At 50.9% G+C, this 18377-nt stretch overlaps 1 protein-coding gene across 1 annotated transcript in view; it reads right to left on the bottom strand.

Moving 5' to 3' along the window:
* CACNA1A (calcium voltage-gated channel subunit alpha1 A) overlaps window positions 1-18377 on the bottom strand; it is a 303811-nt gene that overhangs the window by 51286 nt on the left and 234148 nt on the right. The window contains 5 exon segments of the mRNA XM_077119400.1: window positions 3553-3659; window positions 4356-4415; window positions 9191-9320; window positions 10990-11128; window positions 12505-12968. Coding sequence (XP_076975515.1) covers window positions 3553-3659; window positions 4356-4415; window positions 9191-9320; window positions 10990-11128; window positions 12505-12968 — 900 coding nt within the window.

Genomic DNA, 18377 nt, shown 5'->3' with positions numbered 1-18377 from the left:
ACGTGGAGTCTCCTTCTCTGGCTTTTTTTTTTTTTTTTTTTTTTTTTTTGTGGCAGATCATTCTGTGCACATGCAGGAATGGCTTGATCAAGGCACTCTGCCCATTGGGCTAGGTCTACAGCCCTCCTCTAGAGGACCAGATGGATTCTCAGCTGTGAGGGGAGGAGAACAGGGTAGGGGCTTCAGGGGATTCTCTCCCATCCTTTTGCCTGTCTCACAATGCTGATCCCTGGCTGTCTCTCTGTGATAAGCTCTTCCGAAGCCCTTGAGATTTCCTGCCACTGGCGCAGATCCTGCTGGCAAAACCTCATGTCTCCCAGCTCCTGCAAGATCTGGGCTCTTGATGAGTCCTTGGAGACTCACAGGAACTTTTTCTTGCAGAAGGATTTCAAAAATAATTTGAAACACAGATCTTCAAGGACAGCGTACCTATTTTGAAGGTGCCTGTACTATTTTGCTTCCCCATGAAATGAGTATAAAGGGTTGACTCTACAGCTAGGGGTGCCAAATTTCTGTGAGCTGTAGGTGAATTTTTAACACCCTTGTAGAACTTTATATTAAAAAAGAAAACTCAGACAGTCAAGAAATCAGCACCCTGTGGAAGAGTCATCCGTAACGCAAAGAATCAGTTGGCTGATTCATCTTTGGTGGGATTTATTTTGGAGATTAGGTTTGCTTAAAGCAGAGCCTAATTGTAGCTCCAGAAAGTCTAGAAACACGGGATACTTAAAAATTCAGCCTAAATAGTGGCAGAAGCTCAGTGGTCCAGAGGCTTGTTCTCTGGCTGTCTTAAAGGTGACTCCTCCCCAGATGTAAGGGTCAAAGTGGGGGGAGGAGAAGGAGGCAGGGAGGCCAGGGGCCTTCTCCTAGGTGCTGAAGTATGTCTCTGCAGTAAAGGTTTGGGAGACAAGCCGAGGTGAAGCTGCAGAGGACTGGACATCACGCCTGCCTTCTACCTGTGGTGGGGGCTGCCGAGAGGGCGCAGACCCAAGATGGGGTTCATGGAGGGCAAAACTATCATCTAGGGCACAGCCGGCAAAGGGATCTGATGGAGACCCTCCTCACCCCAGCCCTCCCCTCCTGAGCCCTGGGTGGGGGGTGTGGCTGGGTAGACCCTGCCCGAAGGGCTGCAGGAGGGGTGAGAGGGGTCCCTGCCCGTGCCTGCCCTCCCTCTCACGGGCTCTGCCTGGGTCTGAACCCCCCTGGCCAGCACACAGGTGGGGACATGTCCCCGCAGTGTACGTGGCAGGGTGCCTGCTTTCTCTAGGCCACGTGGGTCCAGACCCTGCAGTCCAGGGAAGCCGAGGGTCAAGACCAAATCTCTGAAGACAGGAGAAGGAGAGGGAGAGGAGAAAGGGAGAGAAAGACAGAGAAATATATCAGCAAGAGAAACAAAGAGTTAGACAGAGAGAGACACAGAGAGAGAGAGAGAGAGGAGAGATAAAGAGAAGCAGAAAGTGATAGAAAGGATAGAAAATAAGAGGAAGAGAGAGAAAAAAAGGGAGGGAGAGAGAAAGAGACATGGCCAGACAAAGACAGTGCGAGAGACAGAGGGAAAGAGAGAAAGGAGGGGGAGATGGAGAGAGAGAGAAAGAGAAAGAGAGAGAGAGAGAGAGAGAGAGTTCGATTATTTCCATATGAGACACAGTCACTCCTGGCTGGGGGTGGAAAGTGCTCTGGCTAGTAGCTTTCCAGAATTTAAACTTTCTTGGTACCTGCCTGATACCTTACAGAAACAAACTCAAGTAGCTGGAGGAGGGAGGGAGGGACCTATTTCACTACATTCTCACATACATGTGTATCATCTTGAATTATTTTAAAAACGGGTACTACCTTGATAGGGAACATATTGTGTTTTGTTTTTATTTTATATTTCTCAGAATTCCAATTGGGTTGATTTTTTTTCCATTTTTATTAGTTGGCATCATTCTGTGAAATTTCTGTGAAATTATATCCTTAGCCTGTTCGTCTACTGAAGTTTAGCAGTTTCTTACTGATTTGCAATTGCTTTTTATATATTAAGGTCAATGACTCCTTGTCTTATTTGTGGCACTCTTTCCCTTCCCCTCTAATTTTCTGTGTATTTATTTATTTGCTTTTTACACTTATGGAATATCTTCATGGTAATGTAGCTAAACCTCTTGAATTTCCACTGCTCTAATGGTCAAATAAATGCTCTATTAATTAGAAAAGAGGAAGGGAGGGAGGAATGGAGAGAGAGAGAGGAAGGGGTGGGCGGAGAGAGAGAAAGAAAAGAGGAGAGAGAGAGAGAAAAAGTGAGAGCAGAGGTAGAAAGAGAAGGCAAAAATAAAAAATAAAGAGAAAAGGAATGGGGAAGACTGGCCAGAGCTAGAAATACCAGTCTTTTGCCCCTCACAGTAGATGTTCTCTAGCACTGACGCATCCAGAAACTCAATATTTCTTGCTTTTTTTAAACACAACTTGACCTCATTGTGTTCCCAGAGAAGAATCCAAGAGCTGCCCACTTGGATTGGAAAAGGGCCACCACTCTGGCCCTCCTGACAAAACGAGCCCTTGCTCTTTGGTCAGAGATCAAGAGCCCTCCAGATCTGCTGAGAAGGAATCTGGGAGGCAAAGGCACAGCAAGCCCTGGGTTTCTCACTATGAGGGGGTGAGCAGGGTCAAAAATCCCTCTGAGACCTTCCTTTCTGGCAGTGAACCACTATCATGAGCACAGACAGGGGTCCCTAAAGTTAGGAGATGTTCACCCTGCCCCGAATGTCTAAACTGGAGGAATGCACTAACTTTGTCTCAGGACCCTAATGGCTAATGGCTGCTCAGCCATCTTGGAATGGCCACCAAGATCCCAGGCACCAATGGAATGGCAGCTCCAAGGGCACCAGTTGGGCTGCCCAGAATAGGCACCATCTTGGAATGGCTGCCCAGGACTAGGCAACATCTTGGAGTGGCCGCTCAGCCCTTGGGCACCATCTTGGAATGGCCATTCAACCCTTGGGTGCCATCTTGGAATGACCATTCAGCCCTTGGGCACCATCTTGGAATGGCCACCCAGAACCATGGTGCCATCTTGGAGTTGCACAATGGCATGGCATTTCAGAGGGCAGCCACAAGAAGTGAAAGACACACAAAGGGAGTCACCAGGTCTACCGCTATGAGCCCTTCACGCACAGGGGAGGGGCCAGAATTCTCATGCACATTCGTTTCCTAATTGTCTTTTCAGGGGCTCCCCCAAAGAGACAGCGGTTTGGGTATGCAGAAGGGGGAATGAAATGTCCTGGCAGCCTAGTCTATGGAAAGCAGCACGACAAGAGGCTGGGTGACGTGGCTGAGGCCCATTGCTATTTGAGGAGTAGAAGGCAGGGGAACCTTCTCCTCCCTCCTTCACGGCTGACATCATGCACAAAGCTGCTCGAAGCTCTCCATGGAGGCATGCCGACGCTGCCCGCTGCCACCCCAGGGCCCACTCTCCCCGTCTCCACACCCTGAGAACGGGTCCCCGGGTCCAAAGGGCGGCCCCAGGCTGAGGGCTGGGGAGGAAGAGGCAAACGGCGGCCTCGCGAGGAGACTTACGTGAAGGCGAAGGCCACCAAAGCCCCACTGACCACGATGAAGTCTAGAATGTTCCAGAGGTCACGGAAGTAGGCGCCCTGGTGCAGGACGAGTCCCAGGTCGATCATCTGGGGAGGAAGAAGAGAAGATGCTCAGACCCCCTGCATCCCCACCTAGGAGCTGCACCATCCTTCTGGCCTCCAGGGGAGGGCGCAGGAGGGCCAGTGAACCTCCATATCCTCCAGGGTGGGGGCACAGGACAGAGGCCCAGGTGTCCAGATTTCTGGGTTAAGAGTAAAGGGGATCCTGAATGAGGGGTGCCCCACCTATGCCCCCATAAAAGGCAGCTCTGACTTGCCAAGTGCTTAGCTCAAGCCTTGGGGCCCACCCTCATTCCACTTTCTCTTATTCCCCACGGTCTGATCCCAACAGAAAACCTCGTCCCCTCTGTCCTCCAGCCTTCCAAGAATCTGTCCATCTCTTGGCCACTGCTCATGCCCAGGCCCCCTCATCTGGACCCAGAGGGCACTGCCTTCTCTCTGTTTTCCTGGCTCCATCGCCCAAATCTGTCCTGGCTCCCAGCAGCCAAGGGGCACTTGGAAACCCCTGAGTCAGGGCACGTCCTTCCTCTCCCTACAACTCTCCATGGCTCCCACCTCACTTGAAGCAAATGGTGAGAGTCCTCCCCGTGGCCCACCTCCTCTCACTCTCCCCTCGCTGTCTCCCTCCAGGCTCACTGGCTCCCCTGCAGCTGCTGGTTAAGAGGTTGCAGGCCCCCGCACCAGGGTGATATTCCCAAGTGCCCAGGATCCCTCAACACTCACCTTGATCACCATCTCGAAGGTAAAGACGCCTGTAAAGACGTAGTCAAAGTACCGCAGCACCTGTGGGGGAGAGAAGCAAGCGGCAGCGGGTCATGGCTTTGCCCCGACAGAGCCTCCGTGAACCCCTCAATGGTCCGGCGGGGTGTGCGGCCTCCAGCCATGTCCTGAGGAGCAGAGTCTCCACCTAAATATGTAACCCGGCCGCCAGGTACGACTGACTGGGCAGGTATGCACGATGCAAAGGGCTCCTCTGGTCCCGTCTCGTCGACAGCGCACCTTTGTATGCTATGAGTGAAACTCTCCAGCAGATGGCAGCAAAGTTCCAGCAAAGTCCCTCAGTTAGGCCAGTTTGCCTTCCAACGGGAGAGGGGCCTTTTAAACATTTGTCCAAGGCCCTGCATGGACTAGAGGAGGCCCAAGGGAAGTTCAGGAGCAGCTCTATTCCTGTTGCAGAGGGGGTCTGGTCCCCAGGCACCCTTCACCTGCTGGGCCTCCTGGGCAAGAAATCATTTCCACTTGATGTTTCCAAAATAGGGCTAAGCCAGGCATTGGGGGGGTGCGTGGGTGGCAGAGGGGTGGGGTAGGAGGCAACCTCGCCGTCTCCCTCCCAAATAGGGTGGGTTGATTCTCCCCCCTCCATCACCCTACTGCTTCCCCCAGGGCCAAGCCCGAGTCTTTTCTGCTGGGACAGGCAACATCCTGAGGCTGGTCCCCCCACCCCCGGGATGCTATATGGCATGCCTATTGCCCAGCTGGCGGGAAGTCCAGGCTCCGTCGGTGCCCAGTAGCTGCTGACAACTAGCGAGCACAACACCCTCTAGAGGGCGCCTGTGAGCACTGGAGTCCAGTCTCACTCCTCCTTTCTCCAGGACACTCCATTGCTCCTACTTCACTTGGCACAAAAGCCCAAGTCTTCCCTGTTGCACATGAGACCTGCCATGTTCTGTCCTGTCACTTCCCTGTCCTCACCCCCTCCCATTTCCCCCGCACTCACTCTGCTCCAGCCACACGGATGCTCCTGCCTCAGGGCCTTTGCACAGGCTGTTCCCTCTTCCCCAGCGCTCTCCCCACAGATTCTGTCTTGTTCCCTCCCTCCTCTTCCTTATGTCTTGGCTCAAATATCGCCTTTCTGGTGATGCTGTCCCTGGCACCCCCTCTTTAAAATTCCACTTCCTAGCACGTGCAGTTCTGCCTCCCAAGTCTGCACCTCCTTGCCCCCTATACCACGCTCTTACTAATAATCTCAGTGTCTCTCGTCTCCCTGATCTGAATATTAGCCCCATGTAGGCAAGGCTGTTTATCCTGTTCTATGAGCATCTCTGGCTCACAGAATAGGGCCAGGCACCATAATGGGTGCAAAATATATGTTTGCTGAATGGATGCATGAGGGGCTGGAGCTGGCACAGGTCCTGCAGGGGCTGGGCTCTGTGATCTGTGTGTCACCACACTCACACCTGCATTCTCTGTGGCACTCGGAGGGGAATCAGAGACCTGAGCAGCTGGCAAAGCTGATTTCCTGGGGCAGGTGGGATGCAGGGGGCTTGGTGGCACTGGGTAGGCTGAGGGAATGGTGGTGGGAGAACGTGCTGACTCCCTGTGAGCTCTGTGAGGGCCAGGGCTACCTCATACCCAGTAACAGCCGCGATGTTTAGCTTAGTGCCTGGTACACGGCTATTGCTTATTAAATTATTATATTAAGGAATGAATGGGAGGGTGGGAGGGAGCAAGCAGGGGGAAAGGGCCTGCCAGGTAGGTGCTCGGTGACCGTGGAGAGTTTAATCAACTGGGCAAGAGGGAATCAAGAGAACAATACATTGGGTGGAACTACAGGAAACTGACCTTTGGATTATAAAACACAGATTGGTGGTTCAGTCTAATACTCAGGCAAGCTTGGTCTCATTCAGGGAAATGCAAATCCAAACCTCAGTGAGACCCCATGTCACACCCACCAGACCAGCAAAGTGAAAGAGCCGACAACGCCAAGTGTTAGCAAGGACACAGCACAACAGGTGCCCTACTTGCCACCAAGGTGAGTGCCCAGTGAAGTTTCTGGCTGTTTCCTGTGAGGTTGACCACAAGCAGATTCTACAATCCTGGTTTCAGACCCTGGAGAAACTCTTGCCCAGGTGCCCGGGGAGATGCACCTAAGATGGGGCGTGGTGGGAATATTTGAAAGAACTCAGCACTGGAAACAACCCCAAATACCTACCACCAGGGGGTTGGTTAAATAAATGGTGCTGTGTGGTGGAATATTAAACTGCAACGAAAAAGAACGAATGTGTCTACCTGCAACCACGATATGTGCTAATCTCCCAGTGTTGGGTGAAAGCAGTGAGGTGTAATTTTGCATTCGTTTGAAGTCAGAAGCAGGTAAGTTCTAGTTGTTTAGGAAGGCAGTACAGGTGGGAAAATTAGAAAGAGAAGCTAAGAAAGGCTCAGTCCAGAAGTTGGAGTGCTGACCTCTAGTCCAGGGGTTTTCAACATTTGCACTTCCTGATTTTGGGAGCCGGATGATTCTCTGCCATGGGGGGTGGAGGGCAGGGTGCCCGTGCATCCCTTGCCTAAAAATATCTCCAGCCATTGCCCAGGGCTGAAAAGCACAGCTCTTGAGGGAAGGAGGTGGGGGAGGGGGGTGCAGATCTCGGAGGTGGCCTTCCAGGCGCCCTGGATGGGGCTGATGGAGATGTGCGCGCTTTAAAATCTCGCTAAACGGATCACATCTGTTTTATGCGCTTTTCTGAAGCATGCTCAATTTCAGTTGATAAAAAGGAGTCGGGGAGGGGCAGTGGGGCATTGGCTGGCAGTACAGGGTCACAATGTTTTTGAAGGGGCGGAGGCCTTAAGGAGAGACATTTTAACCGTGTACCCTGGAGCAGCGAGGAGCTGGGGAGCCCCTGTTTTGCAAACGCCCTGTCTAGGCTCCCTATGCCTTGGGCTGTAGTTGCCCCTGGGTCTCAGGGTCCAGGCCCTCCCTGCATGAGGTGGGACCTACTCTAATCACCTAGAGTCTGCAAGGGGGGGGGGTGCCGGCTCCTTTTGGGGTGTCCTTCCCCAGATCTGGCTCCCAGAGGTCTCTGGAGGAACCAGCGGCAGGAAATAAAAGAGTTAGTCAGAAGGTCTCAGCCCTGTCCTGGTCCCAGCTTCCTCTGGGAGCGATGTTCTAATTATTTCCTTCCCTCTCCCCCCTGCTCAGGTCCCCAGGGGATACGGCTGGGCCGGTGAAGGAAGGGAAAATGCAAGGTAAGCTGCAATGGGTGGGCGCCCCAGGCTTGATTTATGGGGCTTGCCTGCCAGCACGGGTTCCTAACCTACTTAAGGAGGGTGGGGGAGTGAGCGCAGGAGAATGCATCTTTGGTTCTGGGCAGGGAGGGGGTGGCAGGGAAGGAGGAAAGACGTGCTGCTGTCCCAGCCTTTGTCAGGCTGTGGGGATCCAGCCGCCCATGCCCTCGCCTATTTCGTGCCTCGGTTTCCCATCTAAACCGCTGGTCCGTGCTCATTCTCGTTTGGCAGAAATCAGGGAGGCAAAGCTCACCAGTGCCTGGCACACAGTAGGTGCTTAATAAATGCAGGCCTCTGAGGCAAGTAGCAGGAGCTCTGGGGGAGGCAGAGTTTGAATCCAGCTGTGTGATACTTGACAGGTCACTTCATTCTCCCCAAGCCTCAGTTTCCCCATCAGTCAAATGGGGTTTCCTGGGAGGATTTTTTTTTTTTGGGCCAGGGTGAGGTAAGATACTGCAGGCAAAGCCACGTAAACAGTAAGGGCTCAATTAACAGATGCGTCCTCAGATCCTGGGCCCCAAGTGGGACTGGGTGGCCCTGAAGGGCTAACATTTTATGCCTCACTGGGTCAAACAGTCCTTTCCTTCTAAGTCTGGGGTCAAGATAGAAAAAGAGGCTCAGTGTCAGCTGCCCCTGGAGTATCCCCTCGGTGGGGACCCTGTGTGTTCCCCACAGAGCACATGCACCACTCACGTCCCTGCCAGCTTCCACCCTCGCCAGGGTCTCTTGTACAGAGCCACTATCTGCTCTAGACTGTCCCCAAGAATGGGACCTGCCTCAACCCAACCAGCAGCCCTGGAGGCAGTGGAGATGACATGGGTGCTCGGGGGGCTGGGCCCCAGGAAGGGGTAAGGGAGGGGAGGCTTTGGTAGGGAGGACTTGAGGCAGAAGCTTCTTACCAACCGGCATGGACATTGTGATGGGGTGAACCGTGTCCCCCCCCCAAAAAAAGACCTGTTCAAGTTCCAACCCTCAGTTCCGGGACTGGGACCTTATTTGGAAATTGGGTCTTTGACGCAGTGATTTGTTAAGATGAGGCCAAACTGGATTGGGGTGAGTCCTGGTCCCCTATGGCTGGTGTCCTTATAAGAGGGGGAGAGGAGATACAGACAGACACTCCGACACTGGGAAGACGGCTGGGTGACGAAGGAGGTAGAGATTGAAGTGATACAGCTGCAAGCCGAGGGGCCCCAAGGATGGCCAGCAAACAGCAGACGCTGGAAGAGGCAAGGGAGGACCTCCCTACAGGTTTCGGAGGGAGCACGGCTCTGCCGACGCCTTGGTTACTGGACTCTGGCCCCCAGAACTGCAGGAGAATAAATTTCTGCTGTTTGGAGCCTCCCCAGTTTGTGGCACTCAGTTATAGCTGACTGGGGAAACTAAGTCAAGCCTATTTCGATGTTCTGAAAACTGGGCGGTGTGACTCTTCCAAATGTAACTCATGACTTTGTCCCCCAACATCATGTCCGCCAGGGCTTTGAGCCTTTTGGAGGCAGGAGAAAGTAGTCCGAGGCTGAGGGGCGGGGCTGGGGCGGGGCTGGCTCGACAGGACTCACGTTATTCCGCGGTGCGTTAGGCTGCACGGGGTCCTCGGCGGCCAGGGCGATGCTGCTCATGGCAATGACCATGAGGATGCACATCTCGAAGTAGCGCAGGTTCAGAATGTAATGGCACAGGCGGCGAAGGCTGTGGGAGGCAGGTGGGTGTGCAGGGGTCCACTCAGACCACGGGCTCTCATAGCCTTTCCTTTTACAATCCTCTCCCGCCACCCACCACCTCCTGAGATTCCCAACTCCCCAAGGCTCCAACCAAACAAATCATCTAGCTTCTACAGTTGGGGACCCTCTCGAGGTCTGGGAACCCCAAGTAAAACAAGGGGGGTGGGGTGTTCAGTTAGGGAAGACAGTTTCACGGTCTGTTTATAAGTGCCTATCATTCCCAAATGACCCTCAGGGAACATCTCAATTTTCAGGATGGGTCAGAGAAATACTGTCCTAGATGCTGTAGGATATGGAAAGGTTTTTCATGCAGAAAGTGGCCTGAGGTCAAACAAAATTGGGTTGCTCTGGAATAAGTAGATTTCCTTTTGCTTTTTAATTAGCGGTGTGCCCACTCTCTGGGCCTCAGAACCCTGATTTGTGAAGTGGCCATAATAATAGTGTCCTGCAGCTGTGTGAGCTTTGGAAAAGTTAATCTAGCTGGCACTGGGTAGGGGATCAAAAAAGTTATTGAAATGAGTAACTGCAGGCCTTATCAGAGCCTTTACTGTGCAAATGGGATGACACTTAAGTAGTTTACCTCCTAAGGGGGGCTAATTTGTCTTATAACGTGGTTGTGAATTTGCCTGGCAGTGCAGGCCTTATCAAAACCTTTATTATGCTAATAGTGACACTTAAGTACTTAATCTTAATGGTGCTAATAATGACTGTGCTATAAGGCTTGTGGTGAGAATTAAAATAAGGGTAGGAGCAGGCTGAGTAGATAAGAAAGGGGCCACTGGAGGCAGGCAGCCTGGGCTCAAATCCCAACTCTTCTGCTTCTTTGCTCTGTCAACCTCAGGTAGGTGACTTCACCTCTCTGGGCCACAGTGCCAACTGCCCAATGGGGATAAACTTAATACCAATTCCAAGAGGGTTATTTATTTGTAAAGCATTCAGAAAAGTGCCTGGCACAGAGTAAGCGCAACACACATTTTCCGTAAAAAAAAAAATAAACCAGTTAACTAAATAAAAATAATGCTCAGGGCAAATCTCTAACAGGTGGGCTATAGAAAGCAGTTTCTTGACATGATTCGTCTCTGTGGGGAAGCATTTTGAGGAACAAGCGTTCTAATGAATTCCCTTTGGAAAATGCAGTCCTGAGACAGCTCCAAGCCACCATGGCAAGTTATAATCAACATCTTCCGGAAAGAATCCCTCCTTCTCAAGGATGCCACAGAACAGCCAGAGATCACCTACCCAGAATCCAACCTCCTGAGAGTCCCAGGAGCAGAGCCCAGGGCCCGGGATTGCCATGCCCTGTTGTGCAGGTTGCACACTGCACGAGGCTGCTGTTTCAAAGGAGTACCCCTCACGTCACATACAGGGTAGATTTGGATTTTTCTAACAAGGATTATCTAACTAATGGTGTGGGAAGGTGTCTTTTCCAACAAAATCAATATATTAGGACAATTTTCCCTCTGTCAGAAATCAAGAAAGGGTGTTATTTTCTAATTTGCTCAAAGGTTTCCCATGATATCTAGGAGGCAGCTTTGCCTCGTTGCCATCTGCCTGGGCCTGCCCCCGGGGGCCCGACTCCCCCAGCCCTGGTGGCAGCTCCAGGGCCCCCTGCCCTCCCGGGGAGCTGCTGCACTCACGGATTAGTTGTGGACAGAATAAACATGGAGCTGTAGGGGGGCATGGGCTTGGGACCGTCTTCCCCGGGGTCATCTTCCTCTTCCTCCTTCTTCTCTTCCTCCTTTTTTGGCAGTGGGTCTGGGTTGGCATTTTTGTTCACTGTTGGGACAAGAACCAATACAGGGCTCCCTCGACGGCTTCCCTCCCAGAAGCCTCTGGGCTCCCATCTGCTCCCAGAGCAGACCACAGCAGCTGGCATCATCTTTATACCCCGACACGGCCCTGTGAGGTTGGTGCTTTTATCACCCCCATCTTACAGATGGAGAAAAGAGAGACAAAGCGACTTGTCCGAGGCCACACAGCTGGGAAGTGGCAGGGCTGGGATTTGAACCCAGGCAGGCTGGCAGCTGAGGAATTGTTTGTAAGTACTCTATGGCTGTAAGGCCGGGATGTTAATACAAATCTGCCCCTAGCCTGCCCAACCTTTGCCCTCTCTCTTGGAGGCAGGCAGGGCAACTCCCAATAGCTCCACTTTGCAGATGGGAATACTGAGTTCTCCGCAGTCACACTGTGGGGCTTCCCCTCTGTTAATCAACTCCCCTCTAGCCGGAGCGAGAAGCCACCATTCTTCGGGTATCTATCCCCTCCCTGAATCTCATTTTCTTAATCTGTAAAATGGGCACAATGACAAGAGCCACCTTGTAGGGTTGGGATGAGGATTTATCATGCAAATCCATGGGAAAAAAAAAAAAATCTCTTGCATAGAACTGACACCTGAGGAATTGAGTTGTTCTTATCACCTAAGATAAAAATATACCCAGTGAATCGTGTTAATTTCCTCAGTGTTTCTCTGACTCCAGTGTCCCTGGAGACACAAACAGCCAGTCCCTCAAGGGCTTTGAACTGTGCTATCCAATCTGATAGCACCAGCTCATGTGGCTACTGATTATTGAAATACAACTAGTCCAAATTGGGGTATGCCATGAGTGTACAATACACACCGGCTTTCAAAGACTGAATATGGAAAAAAAAAAAAGAACATAAGATACATCATTCACAATTTAAAAAAATATCAGTAATTACCTGTTGAAATGATAACATTTTGGTTAGAAACACATAGCATTTTGGATTAAATAAAATAGATCACTGAAGTTCATTTTATCTGTTTCTCTCTTGTTTTTCATTCACCTGCTTCTTTTTGTTTTTTTAAAACAATGTGGCTGCTAGAGAGTTTCAGATAACACAGGTGGGTGGTGTTACATTTCTTTTGGACAGTGCTGGCACACAGAATTCTCCAAACCCCCATTTCCATCACAGGAATCCACTCCTCTGCAAACATGCGGCTTACTTAGGTTCTAGGGGATGGAGGAAAATTTGTTTGCTCTCACTTAGCCAGACATGGCCTGTATATTATCTCATTTAATTCTCCTGGCTACATCCACCCTGATTTTCCAGGGAAGAAACTGAGGACGCCTGCGGTCGGGGGTTCTGAGCCCAGGTGGCCCAGCTCTGCGGCAGGTGTTGGGGTGTCTCACCTTGGACGACGGTGTGGTTGAGGGGGGGTGGGCAGGCCGGGGGTATGTCCACCGTGGTGTGGTCGGGTTTCCTGGCAGTCTTCGCTGAGTTGGCCTGGGTGCTGCTGGGGTTGGTGACGATAAGGCTGTTCTCGGGGGTTTTGGGGGGCCCGGGGTTGGACGGGTTCCCCGGGTTGCTGGGCGTCCGGCGTCCGGCGGCGTTCTGGGGGTTGGTGGCCGTGGCGGGTGGGGTTGGCGTGGGCCCGGGCTCGGTGCCATCGCCCGTCTTGGCTGGGCTGTGGGGCAGGGCGGTGTGGCTGAGGCCGTCGTGGGGACCAGCGGACTCTGCAGTGACCAGCTTGTTATTCTTCATGTTATCGATATCTTCGGCCAGTGGGGGTTCTTGGCGGCCCAAGCCCTGCTGGATTGGCCGGGTGGTGGACAGGTTGGGGCCTGACATGGGGACCGCGGAGCTGTGGTTCTCTCTGAGGGAGGTAAAGCCAAAGAAAAAGAAACCACAGCTGAGTTAGGGTAACAGAGCCGGCACTTGGGGACCCTGCCTCACATCTCTGTTGTTCCAGGGTTCAATCGGGACATCGAGTTGCTGAGTCCAAAGGTTTCCAGGCACTGAGAGGGGCCCAGGCAAATGCTCGCTGAGAATGCAAGACCTCCACTTGCCAGCTCACAGATTTCAGTAAATCTCTGCCGTCTTATTTCTTTCAGGGCCCCAATGGTTTACCAATGTGGAGGGGACATGGAACCAACATGTAACCATTAACTTTCCACCCTCCCAGCTTCCAGCCTGGGGCTTCTCCTGCCAGGAGAGATGTTTTAGGGGGGACAAGGTGGCTCCCTCAAGGAGAAAAGGGGAAGGGACAAATCAGGGGGAAAATAACTTTCTGCCATAACTTGCATCCTCTGAACCCAAAGTTTCCTTCCTCAGCCATCAGCTCCTGGGGCAGGACTGGGGTGTACCATGTTTTCAGGATTGGCTAAAATAGAGTCAGGGATACCATCTCTTTAGGGGTGAAATTATATCTTAATTTTAAACACCTATAGGATGTGTGTCGCCCGTCATCCCCTGACATTCTAGTTAGGGGAGGCCGGTGATAGATACACATAAATGCAATAAAAAATATTAATGGAAATATTAAAAGCAGATACTTTAGTAACACAAAGGTGCTCTGTCTTGAGCACCTGAGTCATCACAACCCCTCAAACCCTCAGCCTTAAGGTACAATTACTGGCACCATTTTACAGAGGAGGACATGGGGGAGGGGGTCCCAGGTGGGGGAGGGTCTGGCCCAAGACCACACAGCCAGCTCGGAGCCTGGACACCACAGCCGTGACATTGTACTGTGAACCCCCACCTGACAATGCACATTCTAACTAGGCAGTGTGATATCTTCCCAGAATGCTTAGCATAGAAGTGGGGAGTGCTGTGAATCTCTGATGCTTGCTGTAACAACTAGCGGTATTGGGAAGACCCTGCTCTATTTCACCTCACTGACTTCTCTAACAAATAACCTCAAAGGTGGTTGGGATTGCTACCATTCCCATCTTACAGAGGCCTAGAGAAAGCTGAGTCACTTGTTTAGCCTGTGCTGGGCTGTGGCCATCACTCAACTACTCAAAGAAGTAGAAGCAAGCAAAACAGGGCTCTCAGGTAGTGGATGTGTGCTCAATTCCCGAGAGTTAACATGCAATTGCAGGAACTGTGGCAGCCCCTGTTCAGCACAGGCCTGCTGCTCTCAGCCCAACCTGGCACTCACAGAACCCACTTAACACCTAAAACTAAAAAAGCTGGCATCTCCTGGAGGGTTTCCTACTGGCTAAACCACTGGCACCACCTTCCTTATTTTATTTTTACAATTTAACTTGCAACAGTCCATGGTGTTTTTTTTTAATTTTTATTTTTTTTACATGGGCAGGCACAGTCCATGGTGCTTGTGGTAAGCAGAAGAGAGGCAAGGTAATTTATTTTCAGACTGAAGTAGGTAAGTGGGATGCTTCTATTAATACTTTCCAGAAGGAGAAACCAAGGCAGTTAAATTGTCCCTCTGAGGCCACACGAGGGAGGGGGGACAGACCCAGGTGAATTTCTCACTTCCAAGCTACGTGAGCAGCTCATCGATTTATATTTTGGAGGACAGACTGACCTGAGTAGAAGTCTCAGCTCTGGCACCTACTAGCTGTGTAACCCTATGGAGTCTGATTAACCTCTCTGAGCCTCAGTTTCCTCATCCTTAAATTGGGGACAAGATTATTAAAACCATCCCTATATTCTGGAGATTAAAATAAAGACCTTGGAATCAGCCTGGTATCAAAGCCCAGCTCTACCACTGCTTAGCTATGTAACCAGCTGAGTTACTTAGCATCAGTTTCTCACCCACACTTGGGAATGGCGAGCTCATGGGGTGATTATGAGGAAGAAATGTGTAAATGACCCATAAGCTATAGAGGATTACTCCCTATGAAATCCAATGGAATTTTGAAACCGGTGGCCCCTTTATTCCTCCCAACCTTTCCCTCTCGGAATGGAAATTCCAAGTCTCTCCTCTACCTGTTCCACCATTATATTTTGGAAGCAGGTCATTTGTTTTCTAGCTTCAATGGACCATGGATGGTGAGGGGCTTTGTCCCGCGTGGGACCCGTTTCCGAATCAGATGACGTAGAAGATGAGATTCGGGTCTTTCGAGCTGATGCTCTAACGGCTTAAGACTTTGGGGGAGGTTGGAATGGGGGTGAACGTATTTTGTACGTGGGACAGATGTGAATTTTGGGGGGCCGGGAGGTAGCAGTAGGTTGAACGGTGGCCCACCCAAATGATATGTCCACTGAGAACCTGTGAATGTGACTTCATTTGGAATAAAGGGTCTTCTGAAGACATCATTAAGTGTCTCGAGACGAGATCATCCTGGATGAGGGAGGCAACTAAATCCAACGACAAGCACCCTAATAAGAGAAGAGAATGGGAAAAGACACAGAGAGGAGATGATGGGAAGGCAGAGACTGGAGAGACTACAAGCCACAGGAGTGCCAACGGTTGCCGAGAGCCCTTGGAGCCCTATGCAATGCCCACAGTGGGAGATCACCGGCAGCTCTGTGGGTTCAATCAGCTAACAAATTCCAAACACCTGTTTCCCTCATATCTTGCACAGCCCACGAACAACATCCGAATTTGAACCTGCTCGTTCTTTTTGAGATGTGGAGCATCAGATGAAAATCTGGTTGGAGGTATTTTCTAATTGTTGCCAAAAAAATTTTGTTTTTAATAGAGAGCTCTCTCCACCAAAAAACCAGACTCAGCTATCCTTTCAAGGAGAACCTAACTCCTCTGGCCAGCATCTAAAGAGCTCGTTCTAAAAACAGAGTAGCTGAGACCACTGAACGGGATTTCTTAGAGGGATGTTTGGCTTGAGGGATGCAGAGAGACCAGGGGCCACTGGCGTAAGTGGGAAGGGGGCTGTGGCAGTTTGAATCTGTGGTGGACCCCAGAAAAGCCATATCCTCTAATCCTCACTCACAATTGCTGGGTGGGAGCTTTTTGATTGTTCCCATGGAGATGTGACCCACCCAATTGTGGGAGGTAATTTTTGATTAGATGGTTTCCATGGAGCTGTGACTCCACCCATTCCAGGTGGGTCTTGATTACTTTATGCGCATCCTTTACAAGAGGAAACATTTTGGAGAGAGCCGCAAGAACTACCAGAGCCCATGTAGCCAGAGACCTTTGGAGATGAAAAAGGAAAACGTCCCTGGGGGAGCTTCATGAAACAAGAAGCCTGGAGACACAGCTAGCAGACGTCGCCATGTTCGCCATGTGCCTTTCCAGTTGAGAGAGAAACCCTAAACTTCATCGGCCTATCTTGAGTGAAGATAACCTCTTGTTGGTGCCTTAATTTGGACATTTCTATAGACTTGCTTTAATTGGGACATTTTCACGGCCTTAGAACTGTAAGCTTGTAACTTAATAAATTCCCCCTTTTTAAAAGCCACTCTGTTTCTGGTGTATCACGTTCCAGCAGCTAGCAAACTAACACAGGGGCCCACAGGTGTTTTATTTACTTTGCCTTTGCTTCCCTATAGAGTTTCTGTCGGCCGTGTTTATCAGAGTCTTAACAAGCCCGACCTGCAGAGGACCCAGCATCCACCAAGGGCAGGCTGCACTTACAAAGTGTCTCCAAGGAGAACTCCGAAGGGGCCCCTTCCCGCATCCCTCCTGGGGATCTGGCATTGTCCGCAGCCCACTGCATAATGCCTTTTCTGCATAGCAGCCTTGGCCAGCTAATCCTGGCAGAATCTCTCAGCCAAGAGCTATGAGGCCTTGCCTGGGGCAGACACAGTCCCCCGGGAGCCAGGGGGTGGTCGGCCACCATCTACGGCCTCCATCTCTTCTGCTGACACTGTTTGAAGGACGTCTGTGTGTTAACAGAATCACCCCCATAACCACCACTGCGTGAGCTGGCTATCACAATAAATCCTGCTTTAAAGAATAGGAAACAGGAGCCTGGAGAGGTAGGGTCATTTGCCTAGGGTAACCCAGCTGGGCAGGGGCCAGATGGAATCTGTTCCTAGAGATTTTAAGCCACAGTGCTACTCATTAAAGAATGACTTGGGGTGTGCATGAAATAGGGGTGGTGAGGAGATGGGCTGAGGTCTGTCGGGGGGGTGCCTCGGGAATCTGGCTGAACAGTGAAGCTCGGAGAACCAGCATGTCTCTCTGGGCTCCTTTTGGGGAGTGGGTTGCCATGGTGATGGGAGCAGGTGGAACTGGGATGCAATCAGCCGAGATATTAATTTCGGGGGCGGATACGGTTTTGGCGAAAGTTGCCCTTACTCAGATGCGGCAGGCTTTGCTTCCTGACAGTTCAGGAGTCGTGGATGTTCTGTGATGGATAAGTTTTTAGCCCCTGGGACTCAGGGAAACCTCCATCCTCACCTTAGCCACACTGGGGCGTTGCTGGGCTCAGCCACCAGGTGGGGGGGATCTGGGGCCAACTATTTAATTCAAATAGAATCAGCCCTGGTCTACATTTTGGGGTGTGTATGTGTGTGTGTGTGTGTGTCTGTGTGTGTGTGTGGAGATTAGTGCAAGGTTTAAGGGAGGAGAAAAAAGCTGGAGAAATTGAAAAGATGAGGGTAGAAATGAGGGGAAAACAAAGGAAACATGCAAACGTGTGAAATATAAAAAATATATGTAAAATATAAATGCACATACATGCATATAAATATATATCATACGTATGTGTGTGTATGCATGGGTGCATAAAATATCAATGTCCTGAAGGCTGAGACATGCAGGGCATGCTTGGGAAAAGGCTTAAGAAAAGAAGAAAAATAATATAGAATGGAAATGTTTTTTTTTTTTAAATTTCATTGTAGGGGCGCATAAAGTTTCATCTTTGCCATTCTCATTTTTTAAAAGCAGTTGAATGGCACAGCTTGGTCTGTTCTCTAAAAGTAGGTGAACTTTCATAAAGTTTTATTTCCAGTGAGCACCAGGGGTTTTTCATCAGCAAATGGAAAATGCCTCTTCTGCTCCGGAGGTTCAACTTCATCGAGTAATGAGGGACTCGGCTGTGCCCTCCTGGCTCAGAACCGCGGTGGGGGTGGGGCCCACCGGCTGCGCATTTGGGGGTGGAGGTGAGGGTGGGGGTGCAGGAGCCGGGTGTAGAGGGGCTGTGGTTTGGGATTCAGGAACGCTGGGTTCTTTTCACACTAGTGATAATGTGTGGCTGCCCTTGGGAAAACCCCTCCACCTCTCGGCCTCAGTTTCCCCATTTGTAAAAAAAAAAAAAAGGAGTGGACTTCAGGGATTTCACTTACATGGAAAACCTGGAATAAGCAAATTCATGGAGTCAGAGAGTAAGGCACAGGTAAGTGGGGCTGG

Source organism: Tamandua tetradactyla, chromosome 11 (assembly GCF_023851605.1).
Source record: "Tamandua tetradactyla isolate mTamTet1 chromosome 11, mTamTet1.pri, whole genome shotgun sequence".
Classification (NCBI taxonomy): domain Eukaryota; kingdom Metazoa; phylum Chordata; class Mammalia; order Pilosa; family Myrmecophagidae; genus Tamandua; species Tamandua tetradactyla.
The sequence above is the reverse complement of the archived record's forward strand: the minus strand, read 5'-3'. Positions and strand labels throughout refer to the sequence as shown.